Raw genomic sequence first — 13,541 nt, forward strand, 5'->3', positions numbered from 1 at the left:
AATGATCGTCTGCACTAAGCCTTCTGTGCCAGTCCCCCATAATCTCTATTCCCTGGTCTTGCAAGTTATTTATCTCTTTCTTTTCCAAGTACGTCCCCCCCCCCCAACCCATAATCTAATTTCTGTCACAAAGAATTCCAGACATTCATCTCACTCTGTCAGGAGATGTTCCCACACATCTCAGTTTTACATGACTGCTCCAAATCTCTACTCCCTCATTCCAGATTCTCCTACTAGTGCAAACACCTCAATATCCATCCAGTCATTTTCCCCTAAGAATCTTATATGCTTCAAACAAGGAAAAAAATATGTTGTTGGAAATTACCTGACAAAAATAAAGATTTTGTCAAAGACATTATTAAATTATTAGCTTATGTTTATTATTATTATTGACTTGGCTGAACTTTAGAAAAATCACAAATTGATAAATCTCCAGTTAGACATGTTTTATTTATTGAGAGTGTCTCTTTTTGCCCAATACTAATAAATACTTGTGTTATTTCCTCTCTCTTAGCTCAACACACAAAATCATATTGCTTTTCAAATTCCATGTTACATTTACTTCATCTTACATGCTTGACAATTTATAAATCTGAATTAAAAATAACATGAAACAATGGAATGATGAACTAAATAAAAATTTCCCCCTTTCTCCCTTCCTCTATTCCCCACTCTGACCTCTTACTTCTCACCTGTCTGTCACTTCTCCCTGGGTCCCCTTCTCCTTCCCTTTCTCCTATGGTCCACTCTCCTCTCCCACCAGATTCCTTCTTCAGCCCTTAATCTTTCCCACCCACCTAGCTTCACCTATCACCTTCCAGCTAGCCGCCTTCTCCTCTTCACCCAACTTCATTTTTATTCTGGCCCTCTTCCTTCTCAGTCCTGAAGAAGGGTCTCAGCCTGAAAATTCAACTATTCATTCATTTCCTTAGATGCTGCCTGACCTGCTGAGTTCCTCCAGTATTTTGTGTGTGTTTTGTTGGCTTTCATTCTTAACAGATCATTACTCCATTTACAGCCGACATGAAAGCTGCCTTCCCAATCTCTGATCTCTGTGCTAATGTTCTCTGATAAAATCTAATTGCAAATTCCATACAACATTTTCATAATTGCCTTCTAAGTGGATATGGAACACAGCGCAAAAATGCTGATGAGATTAATTATTGCATCAACTGTTTCAGTAGTATTCTATTTAGTTCAGGAAAAGAACTCACAGAAAAGTCTTTATTCCATGAAAAAGAATTGACAAAGATGTGATGTTTGATCGCCACTGATCCTTTTCCACCATTTTCACACAGCTAACTCAAAGCAAAATGAGCCTCCTCCCTTGTTAATCACTCACTGACAGTTAAACTCTCTTTCTGCTTACCTCCTTCAGGTACATGGTTATGAATCCATCGATGAGACCATCCTGCTCGAGGCCAATAATAAGATCCACTACACTGGTAAATGCAAATACTGCATAAACTGTCGTGAAGAGAAGAATACAGTTATTGCGGGATCTAGTTCAGAGCTTTTCCATAGCATGGATTGATCGTATTTATACATGGAAACTCTCAGCATTATTATGTTTTACTCACCATAGAACAAAGGATCCCTTGGAGGCTTTTTTTTAACCAGGAGAAATGCCATTATAGCAATAGAAATCAAGATCGACAATACAACAATCAGGATTGTCCATGGGCTGCTAAAGTGAAAATAAAATACACAATTTTTAAAATATTTTATTTATTACTTTTTATTAAAGAACCTTATTTTTATTAAAATGGCATATTTGTGCAAATGTGTGCAAATGGCACCAAAGACACTCGCAAATTTCTACAGATGTACCGTGGAGAGCATTCTAACTGGCTGCATCTCCAGGACTCAGCTGGAATCTGACATTTCATCAGTCCATCTGCAGAGCATGGACCTTGGAAAACGAGACTGTGCTGTGGCTGGCCCATCATGGACATGATGTATCTCTCCTCGCAATCCTCAAGAGGAAGAACACAGTTACATGCAAATGCAAAACAGGAAACAATACATTCTCCCAACCACATCTTAGAATGGAAAAGACCTGGTCAAATTTCTGGAGTGGTGTGACTTATTCCAAAAAAAAATCAATCAGAAATGGCAATTTTCAGATGTGCACAGCGTTAAAAGAATCATCAACCCACAAGTGAATACTTAGGCAAAGTGTTTGGTGATTTTGGTTATGGGATAAGTATAGCACAGGATACCAAAGAGACCAAGGTTGCATCTGCCTGAGAAAGCAAGTAGGAGTAGGAAGGAATAAAATACCCAAGAATCTCAAGAAAACTATTAGCAATTAATAACACAGCATTAGTATAAAACAGTATAAAATTAGGTCTTTCAGCTCACTTCCCCATCTCCACAGCTCTGCAAAATTCTTTATCATATTATTACCATTTTCAAGTTCCCAATATATCTGGCAATGGCATTTCAGATCCTAAACACTCAATGCATAATAGAAATCTACTTTCCTCATGTCATGTTCAGTTCTTTTGTTCTTAACCTCTCTGCTAATGTGAATAATTTCTCCCTAACTACCATAAATACTCTCTTCATGATATAACTGCCTCTATAAAATTCCCTCTCAACCATCTCTATTCCAAAGAAGACAATCTCAACATCGCCAATTTACCTACATAAGTAAAATACATAATTATTTCTGTAAGTCTCTTCTGCACTCTCTCAAAACTCTTTAAATCATTACTATTGGGTGGTGCCCAGAACAGGACACAATATTCCAGTAACACACACAAAATGCTGGTGGAACGCAGCAGGCCAGGCAGCATCTATAGGAAGAAGTACAGTCAACGTTTCAAGCTGAGACCCTTCATCAGGACTAACTGAAAGAAAAGATAGTAAGAGATTTGAAAGTAAGAGGGGAAGGGGGAGATCTGAAATGATAGGAGAAGACAGGAGGGGGAGGGTTGAAGCTAAGAGCTGGAAAGGAGATTGGCAAAAGGGGTACAGAGCTAGACAAAGGGAAGGGTCATGGGATGGGAGGCCTAGGGAGAAAGAAAGAGGAAGGGGAGCACCAGAGGGAGATGGAGAACAGGCAAACGGTGATTGTGAGAGGGGCAGAGAGAGGGGAAAAAAGGGGAGATAAATAAATAAATAAGGGATGGGGGAAGAAGGGGAGGAGGAGCATTAACGGAAGTTATTGAAATCAATGCTCGTGCCATCAGGTTGGAGGCTACCCAGACAGAATATGTGTTATTCCTCCAACCTGAGTGTGGCTTCATCTTGACAGCAGAAGAGGCTATGAATAGACATATCAGAATGGGAATGGGACATGGAATTAAAATGTGTGGCTGCTGGGAGATCCTGCTTTCTCTGGCTGACAGAGAGTAGTTGTTCAGCGAAATGGTCTATCACAATATTCCAGTTGTGGCTGAACCAGCACTTTCATCGTGACCTCGCAGATTTTGTGCTCCATGCCTCTCACTATAAAGCTCAGGATCGCACGCACTTTATTATTCACCTCCTTAACCCGCCTGCCACTTTCAACAAATGATGCACATCTGTCTCCAGATTTCAGGGTGCTTCACTCTCTTGGAGATATGTACAGCTTTTAAGGTTACAGCTCACTGAAGAAGCTCCCCAAGGCTGGCTGATCAGAGTCCCTCACAGTTGTGTCAACAGCAAAGCACCATTAAACTAACGGTATAATATTTCAGACACAATGCAGGTCCCAGCAACTCTGGCAGTGTTGCAAAGAATATCCGATACAAGGCAATTTAGATTTTAAAACAATTTAATACATACAGATAACCTTATTTTGGTCCAGAGTTACATTTAAACGTAAATTATACATGCTTGCTAAAATAGAAGTAAGCAGTCTCCGTATTTTTTTCCATCAATTGGTAATGTCTCGCGTAACCATCGCCGGTTAATCAAGGCTACAGAGCTCACTTTAGGTTAGTAACACACACACACTCGCGTTAATGGACTTTCAACACAACTTCCTCTATCTTGCCACCTTTCAGTCCAGTGTACAGCCAAAGTCACATCAACACCCTTACCTGCTGCTGCTGGAGGACAACAGATTAAAGAGGTAGGTCACCGGAATTGACACAAGAGATAACACAAAGACCCTGGTAGCAGAGGAAGCTGTCATGTTCTGCAGAAAAAATAGAAAATCTTTCCTCTTAACTGCGTCGTTCCTTTTTTTATATATATATAAACTCTGCTCACTGCGATTCCGTTATATGAGACTCCGTTATGTCGTCCTGCCTTTTTGTCAAGGTTATCACAAAGGAGAACTTGCTCCCACTCCAAACAGATATGTAACTAACTCTCCTCCTCCCTTCGGAACAAGAAAAATTGCAGGTAGCCAATTAATATGGATAAGTCCGGGAAGCCCGGGCTCCGTGTTGAGGGAGAGCTTCTTGCAGAGAGCACGGTAGCTGCTGGCGCCGGTCCCAGTTCAGCGGTCCGGAGGGACTTTACATCGGAGCGGGGCTGTGACTGTGATGTCACTCTCAACACAGTTGCTCGGCGGCAGCCCAGTGTAACCGACTCCTGATCTGCACGCCCCTCTATGCTCTTTATCATTTTTTTTCTCTTCCCGAACGCATTGTAAGGGTAATGACCGCCGTAGGGCAAGTGAATCGCGCCCTTCTCTCCCTCCCCGAGCGCTTCTCAGTGAGTGACCGAGTCGCAGGTGCCTGTTTATCGAGCTCACTCGGTCTTTCTTGAAGCGTCCCCATCCGCATACTTCCGCTTGATATTCACGCAAAGCTAAAACGAAAAGAAAACCCGCAGATGTTGAAAATAAAAGTAGAAAATGGCGGAAGCTTTCAGCAGGTCAGGCGGCATCTGTGGAGAAAGCTGTTACCGTTTGAAGTCCTGACCAAGGGTCTCGGCCCGAAACGTCGACAGCGCTTCTCCTTATCGATGCTGCCTGGCCTGCTGTGTTCCACCAGCATTTTGTGTGTGTTGTTACCGTTTCAAGTCAATGACCGGCAGGGATAGATGAAAGATAAAGTATTGGCTCTGTTTTTCTCTGTCCTCAGACGCTGCCTGACCTGCTGAGTGTTCCCGGCAGTTTATGGTTGAAGCATAACTGTGACACAAGAAATTTTCCACTCAGGCAGAATGCCGGAGGAACTGGGCAGGTCAAGCGGTATCAATGGAGGGAATAAACAGTCGATATAAGGATCCCGGCCGGAAATATTTACTGTCTATTCTCCTCCATGGATGCTGCCCAACCTGCTGACTTCCTCCAGCATTGTGGGTGTTGTATATCTTTGGCAGTTTGCTTGTGGGGTTAAGCAAGGAAAACTCAGAAGTTTCACGCATACAGTCTGCAAACTGAGCCCCTTTGTGGTTGATCTCTTTCCTCCTCACCACTTTTCCATATTAACCAAACATCCCCTGAATCTCGTAGTATATCCATGAATCACTATCTTTAATATGTTCAGTGACTGGGTTTCCACAGCACTTCTGGCCAGGTATTAGCATGTCAATTTATTTTATTTAGAGATGCATCACTGAACGGGCACTTGCAGTCCAACAAACCAGCAACACACCGATTTATTGCTAGCCTAAACACAGTGACCAATTAACCTAAAATGCCGCTTTGGAATGTGGCAAGAAACCGGAGTACCCGGAAGAGGAGGAAGTGAGAAGTGCGTTCTCAGGGAGGACATACAAGCTCCTTACCGTCAGCTTTGGAATTGAACTCCAAACTCTGACGCCCCGAGCTGTAAGAGTTGTGCTAACCACTACGCTACCGTAGCGCCCTATGGTAGCTCTGATTTAAACTGCCTGGTATATTTTCAGCAAAGTAGGATGCAGATATCTTAAAAATTGTACAGCCTTTAATGGAATTGGTTCTGTTTGAAGGAGAAGATGAAATTATGCAAACCATCTGTGTTTCAGCTTAGTAACCAAACTTACAGCCCATGGTTTCCAATTATTTATACCCATTGAAGGCTGGGCAGGGTGATCCTGGCTCCTGACTGACATCCTATTGGGCACAGTGGGCTGTGCTTGGGTGAGCTGGCCTCAGCTGTTATGTCCCAAGACTCAATCCCCGATGACCTTTGTCACCTCGCTGTCTTTCAAAAGATTTTGGACTAACTTCAAATGCTTCTAGTCATCAGAGACAATGTTTTATTAAAAAAATCAAATTTACTTAGATAAACAATTATTTCAAAATGTTAATGGAATGTAAAAATAATTAAAAGGAAAGCCAAATGAGTAAAACAGTGACTAGTTTCAGTAATGATGACTAACAAACTACCAGATGATCATAAAACCTAGTCAGGATCACGAATACCCATTGAGGAGAAAATCTGCCTTTATTACTTACTTGGGGCTACACGTGACTCCAGACCAACCATGTGCTTCATTCTCTGTAATGGCCTATCAGATGAATCACATGCATTGTATTGAAAAAGGAAAAGAATAAAACTTGAGATGACCAAGGCATGGAGTTCACTGATGACAATACTGCTCCTAGGTCAAAGTCTTCCTCTGAGGGTCCAGCTGTCTAAACTAGGTGACCTGTTCCACAAACTAGTGGTCAACAGTTTGACATAGTTGTGCAGACAGAATCACATCTTGCAGACAAAATTCCAGGATCACCGCTTACATCCTGATCTGCATTCTCTCTAATAATTTTTACAGCTGTGCAGAACAACCAATGCTGTGAGCAGGAAATTTTTAATGGCCTGAAAACTGCGCATCACTTCAAATGTCTTTTTTTTTGTAATATGCATACTATGAGCATTTAGGACAATTTTTTTATTGAATTTTCAAATGGTTACAGAAGGAAAAAAATTATCAACCCTTCCCCCTCCCCTTAACCCCTCCCCCCCAACATATCCCTGTAGCAAGAGAACAAAAAGAGAAAAAAAGAAAGAAAGAAAGAAAGAAAGAAAGAAAGAAAGAAAGAAAGAAAGAAAGAAAGAAAGAAAGAAAGAAAGAAAGAAAGAAAGAAAGAAAGAAAGAAAGAAAGAAAGAAAGAAAGAAAGAAAGAAAGAAAGAAAGAAAGAAAGAAAGAAAGAAAGAAAGAAAGAAAGAAAGAAAGAATGAAAGAATGAATGAATGACTGGATATCGGAAGATCCCCACATGCTCCATGGAGTTCATAATAGCTTTAGTATATATATTTATTTCTTTCCTCAAATAACCAATAATTTTATCTTCGGAGCACCTACATATTTAATCCTATCTTTTGTAAATAAGGGTGCCAAATTTTCAGAAATATTTCATATTTATCTCTTAAATTATAAGTAATTTTTTCAAGTGGAATACAGCTAAAAGCTATATCTATTTTCATTTTCTTAATGTATGTTAAAATTCTTTTTCTTTTCACCGGTCCATTAAGCCCATTAACATTAAAACTTTAAAAATTCAGTAAATTAGTCATTATTTTTAAGAGGGTTACTCCAGTCTATAGTAATACCTAACTTTTCAACTTTCGTAGTACCTTGGGGAATCTTTTTAAAATTCTCCGTGTTGCTATGTGTCTCCCCCCCCCCCCAATTGTCCAGGCAAAGGAAAAAAAATTAAAGAAAAATAGATTATAAAGAAAAAAATAACAAAATACCCCCTACTAATGTTGTGAATAAAAAAAAACACAACATTATCCCCCTCCATTGTACGGGTCATGGCAATCGCCATGATTACACACGTGAATCCCGTAGCAATCGATCCAACTTTCCCCCAGCTTCCCCATAACATAAAAAAGTATATATAAGAGAAGAAAAAATAATATCACTACTCTCGATTAATATTTTTCAAATTTTTACCTTTCTCCTCCTGTATCATATAATTAAGAATATATTTAAATATTCTTCTGTCCTTAAACATCCATCAACTCCATTCACTGTCCCTGTCTTCATCTTTAATTTGTTTCACTTTTAAATCTTTGGCTGTGGTTAACAAATATTTGGGAGTTCTTGTGCAAATTCATCCACGTCCCGATAATCAGTAAACGATCTTCTTTTTTCGTCATCCAAAAAAATTATCAGGGTTGCCGGGTGGTGCAATATAAATTTATAACCCTTTTCCCATAGAACTTTTTTTGCTGGGTTAAATTCCTTCTTTCTCTTCAAAAGGTCATAACTTATATCAGGATAGAAAAGAACTGTTTTCCTTTCTATCATCAATGGCCCGTTTCTCTTTCTGGCATGTTGGACAGCCGCCTTCAGGATCTTTTTTTTATCTTGATATCTTAAGCATTTTATCAAGATTGATCGTGGGTTTTGATCAATTTGAGGTCTTGATCTTAAGGCTCTGTGAGCCCTTTCAATTTCAGTTAACTGGGATCCTTCTTCCGTTTCCAGAATCCATTTTTGAAAAAAATTTATTGGATCCTCTCCCTCTATACCTTCTTTAAGACCAACAATCTTAATATTATTTCATCTGCTAAAATTTTCAAGTATATCCACTTTTTCCAACAACCATTTTCTTTCTGATGTCCAGGCAGAAATATTATCTTCCATTTTATTCACTCTATCAATGGTGTCTCCCGTTGTTTCTTACAAGTTTTAAATTTTCTTGTCCATTTTGTCCTGTCTTTTCATAATTTTATCAAACATAATCTTCATATTTTTAATATATTTTTATTACTTTTAATGCTTTTAATTCATGCATTATTTGCACCAAAAATTTTTTATGTCTCCAATATCACCTCCAACCTCTTCCTGTTGCTCTTCTTTGTCTCTTCATCTTCGTCTGATTTATCCAGAGAATCTGATTCCACCTCATATTCACTTTCACTTTCAGTTCCGATCATAGCTGGGATTTGTAGTTTGGGTTGCTCATGTTTGCGCATGCCCCTTCCTTCATGCATGCGCAATTCCTGTTGCTCTTTTTTTTGGAAACGGTTGATGTTGCTGCAGTTTCCTGTTCTGTATCGCCAGAGGTAAAATGCACTTGAGCCCAAGGCTCTTACATGGCGGCCAGCCTTGATTCTTTTCCAACTTGTGTTGTCTTCAAAGTAGTAGTTTTCTTCTGTTTCTGTTTAGGAGACATATCTTAGGACAATCCTGAGTAGTTTATAAGTAATTTTTTAAAAGTACTTACTAACTTTTCTTCACTTAAACATTATTTTACTGGTTTTTTACGGGAGAGCTGGATTTCCACATCTTGATCCTATGTCATCACGTGACGTCCCCCCCATTTAGGACAAAATTTGAAAGGAAACGCATACTTTTTATTTATTAGTTGAAGGGTATAATGAAATACAGTACAACAAAGAAAATGTTACACGTTTCATAAACTTTTTCTCATCTGCCTTTATTCCAGCTTCACAGCATCAACGGCTATGTGCGCAGGAGCATTTCAGCTACTGTGCAGCCGTGCACCTGCACAGCTTAGGAGGAACAGTGATCCTGATCCACTGGCGGCACACACCCAACAGAGGTGGCAGAGGGTGTTGGTGGGGGGATGGGGGGAGGGGGTAGGGGGTAGAAGTACAGGCAGAATGAGTAGTTTAAGACAGCCTTGCCAAACCAGCCTCTGCTCCATGGACTCTATCTATACTTCTCATTGGGCCTCCCTCCACTGATGAATCAGTGCTCCTCCACATTGAAGAGCACTTTAAAAAAACAATAGAAGCTTGAAAGCAGCAAGAACATGTGCACTTTTGTCGGACGTCTTCAGTGTCCATCGGTAGAACAACCATTGACTGCGTTGGCTGAAAGGAATAACTGCAGCAGAATTAACCAACATGAAGGATAAACCTATTTGATCACAATCTACTTGTGGTTGATGTGTCTGCCATTAATGGTATTGGTAGAAGTGTCCACTGTATAGTCTTTATGGAAACAAATACCCATCCTCCCACCTTCGCACCAAAGATATCCTCCATTGTACTATGTGACATTACCACAGTACTAAATGGCTTAGACTCATTTTGTTCATAGGCCACACCAGTTACTCAGTAGTCTAATTGTACTGAAGCAGCTTAGCTAGAGGTGCAAGTCATTCTAAAGGGCAAGCTAGATGTTTCCTGTTTCCATTGCCACTAAAGGTCTTAGGCAGATATATATAGCTAGGGTGCCTAAGACTTTTGCATAGTCCTGTAGTAATTTTAAATACTGCTGCCATAAAAACAAAATAGATTTCCTGACATATGTAAGTGATGATAAACCTGATTATGATATGGGTCTCTATTGTGGATTGAGAGTAAGAAGGGGGCAGGGAGAGGGGAATCATAGCTGGGAAAAGGGGAGGGGTAAGGGGAGGGAGTGGCAAGCGCCAGAGACATTCTGTAATGATCAATAAATTGCTTGTTTTGAATCAAGTGACCTTGCCTGGTGTTTCAGTGCCGGGTGTGTCTGAACCTGCATCACCACCCACCCCCCCCACCCCCTGGCACTCCTTCTCTGCCACCTGTCCCACACCTCTTCCGAGGTACTCCATCCTAGCTATTCCCAGCTATTTCCAAAATCAAGCGTCCCTGCCAAATTTACAAACTCACTGTCCGCTCCATGTTGACAAGTACAGTACTGTGCAAAAGTCTTAGGCACCCTAGCTCTATATCTGTGCCTATCACTTTTGCACAGTGCTGTAGCTGCATCAAACCCTTGGCACCATTACCCAACAGAAAAGTATCAGCCTCATTTTGATATTTCCAAGTGACACCAGTCGCAGTAGATAACTAATGGGGAATGTTCAGAATGTCATGTTCCATGACAATTTGAATGAAAAAAGAACATCCTGATATCACTGCTGGCCAGCCTTTGTCCAATTTCAGGAATACATTTAGGATAGATTTATTTACCTTGGTGTGCATCAATATAGGTTCTCTGGAATGATATTGGCACTCCCTTCGTTTACAGAGAATTAGAGTGTGGCCTGAGTGGGGTGCTTACAATGATCAAAGGATTTATAACCCAGTCTCAGAGGGAGAAAGCATGGAGTAAAGACAATCATGAACTTAAATTGAACACAGTGGCATGCTATGCTGATGACTCCCTCTGGTGGGTGAATTCAGGATGGTAGGAACAAGTTTTACAGAACTCCAAGAATGCAATACCTGATTGTTTTCGAGTCCCAGTAGCTCAATGTTTCCCAAGCCCTTTTAAAAACACCACAGTCCTGCTTCCCTCACTCCTATAAACTCGCCAAGGCCCCATTTCTTTTTCTCTGTTTTTAGATGGGACGCACATTGGAAATCCACGTTGAGGACTATTTGGATCACCCAGAGAAACCGGTGGTAGTAGAACATTGCATTCACAATTACCAATGGAATGGCTTTGACGGTACAAAACTGTTGTGCTGCGCCAATGGCTTTTGGGACCACCTGTTGAAGGAAGCCATTGAAATAAAACTAGGGGAAAAGAATTTTAACAAAGATGAAGGTCTCACTCCAAGTAAGAAGTGAAATTCAACTGTAAACAGGTGGCACAGTGGAAACCTAATTGGATGATGACTAATCAACCAGGAGGGACGGACAACAGGGGTATACCACCAGACTAGACTTGCCCATGCATCATCCTTGATTAAGATGGCAGAGTTTGTCATGGAAACATGGGTTATTATCAATCCCTGTACCCAGCTGGAAGCCCGAGAAAAAGATGAATAAACTTATGAAGTGTTTGTTGTTTACTTCCATATATTTGTATTTCCTTCTGATGTAAAAGGACGCTATATGGTCCTTCAGATCCACTCAGGCTCATAAAGCAGTCTCATTTAGTGTGTCACCAAACTCACTCACAAATTTCTACAGCTGTACAATGGAGGGGATTCTAAGTGGAGAGAGAGGGAGGGGTGGATGGAGGGAAAGGGGGGGGTGGAGGGAGGAGTGGAGGGAAAGAGAGGGGTAGAGTGAGAGGGGGGTGAAGGGAAAGAGAGTGGGTGGAGGGAGAGAGTGGGGGTGGAGGGAGAGGGGTTGGAGGGAGTGCGGGGGTGCAGGGAGAGAGAAGGGGTGGAAGGAGAGAGTGGGGTTGGAAGGAGAGGGGGTGGAGGAAGAGGGAGGGTTTGAAGGGATAGGAGGTGGAGGGATGGAGGAGGGGGAGGGGAGAAAGAAGGGGATATATGCAGAGAAAGTCATGGTAAATAGCTGCTTGTTAGACCCGTATTAGGAGGAAATTTAATATTAGTTTCTGAATCAATATACTGGGAATAAATGGAATGTGACCAAGAAAAAGATTCAGTGTTAAGATATAAACAATTTGCAAGCTCTGATAAAATAAGAGGCAGTGCCCTTTTAAGAATCAATCCAATAATGAGAGTGGTGTGAGGCTGCACCCACTTTTACCCTTGTCATATATCCTTTGATATAAATGTTCAGTGGAAATTAATCTCCTTATAACTTTTACTGTTATTTACTAAGGTTCTTAAGGATATAAAGTCTTAATTGAGTTTTCTTCCTGTTTTAAATGTGCACCCTTTAGTTCATTTTTCTTTTTCCCTTTACTTGGAAACTAATAAAAAAATTCTGCTTTATGCTGTAAAACACTTCTTTGGCATAGTTTGTGTAGAGGTGCGGCTGAATGTTTGTCTGGTTATATCAAGAGAGAATGTTTGTTTGGTTAAATGCCTTTAAAAGTTGTTTGCTGCTTGGTTTCATTATTAGTTACTCCAATGTTCATTTTTGTGCATTTGACATTATTTTTAATTTAAATATCCCTTAGTTAATTGTATGGTCTTTGATTAACTGGTATGGCAAGTTGTTTCATAAACCTTGGACCTTAAGACCATAAGACATAGGCCATTTGGCTCATCAAGTCTTCTCTGCCATTCCGTCATGGCTGATTTATTACCCCTCTCAATCCCATTCTCCTGCCTTCTCCATGTGACCTTTGACACCATAACTAATCATGAACCTCTCAAGCTCTGGTTTCAATATACAGTAGTCAATGAGTTGTCCTCCACAGCCATCTGTACCAATGACTTCTACAGAGTCACAACCCTCTGGCTAAAGAAATTCCTCTTCATCTCTGTTCTAAATGGTGTCCCTTTGTTCTGAGGCTGTGCCCTCTGGTCATGGAGTCAGAGAGAAGCACAGCACAGAAACAGGTCTTTTGGCCTGTTCAGTCCATGCCAAAACTATTTAAACCACCTACTCCCATCAACCTGCACCAGGATTGTAGCCCTCCATGCCCCTCCTATCTATGTCCTTATCCAAACTTTTCTTAAGTGTTGAAATCAAGCTCACGTGTACCACTTGTGCTGGCAGCTCTTTCCGCACACTCACAACTCTCTGAGTGAAGAAGTTTCTCTTCATGTTCCCCTTAAACTTCTTACTTTTCACCCTTTGTACCCAATCTCAGTGGAAAAGCTTGCTTGCATGTACTGTTATATATACTGCTCATAATGTGTTTACCTCTATCAAATCTTCCCTCAATCTTCTACATTCCAAGGAATAAAGTCCTAACCTATTCAATCTTTCCTTACAACTCATGTCTTCCAGAACCTGTAACATCCTTGTAAATTTCTTATCTAAATTCAACATAATATCCCATCTCCTATACTCAATATATTGATTTATGAAGGACAATGTGACAAAAACTTTCTTTACAACCCTATCTACATGTGACATCACTTTCAACAAATTAGGGACCTGTA

At 40.6% G+C, this 13,541-nt stretch overlaps 1 protein-coding gene across 2 annotated transcripts in view; it reads right to left on the reverse strand.

The window, feature by feature from the left end:
- LOC132382454 (transmembrane 6 superfamily member 1-like) overlaps window positions 1-13,541 on the reverse strand; it is a 78,429-nt gene that overhangs the window by 45,626 nt on the left and 19,262 nt on the right. Inside the window, exons 1-3 of one of the 2 annotated variants that reach the window (XM_059952666.1) lie at window positions 4,035-4,625; window positions 1,581-1,687; window positions 1,370-1,467 (exon numbers count right to left, since the gene is read on the reverse strand). In XM_059952666.1, coding sequence (XP_059808649.1) covers window positions 1,370-1,467; window positions 1,581-1,687; window positions 4,035-4,129 — 300 coding nt within the window. In that variant the 5' untranslated portion in view covers window positions 4,130-4,625. Of the gene's footprint in view, window positions 1-1,369; window positions 1,468-1,580; window positions 1,688-4,034; window positions 4,626-13,541 lie in introns of those variants that run through there. The other variant, XM_059952667.1, reaches the window with a different exon arrangement.

Source organism: Hypanus sabinus, chromosome 28, assembly GCF_030144855.1.
Source record: "Hypanus sabinus isolate sHypSab1 chromosome 28, sHypSab1.hap1, whole genome shotgun sequence".
Taxonomy (NCBI): domain Eukaryota; kingdom Metazoa; phylum Chordata; class Chondrichthyes; order Myliobatiformes; family Dasyatidae; genus Hypanus; species Hypanus sabinus.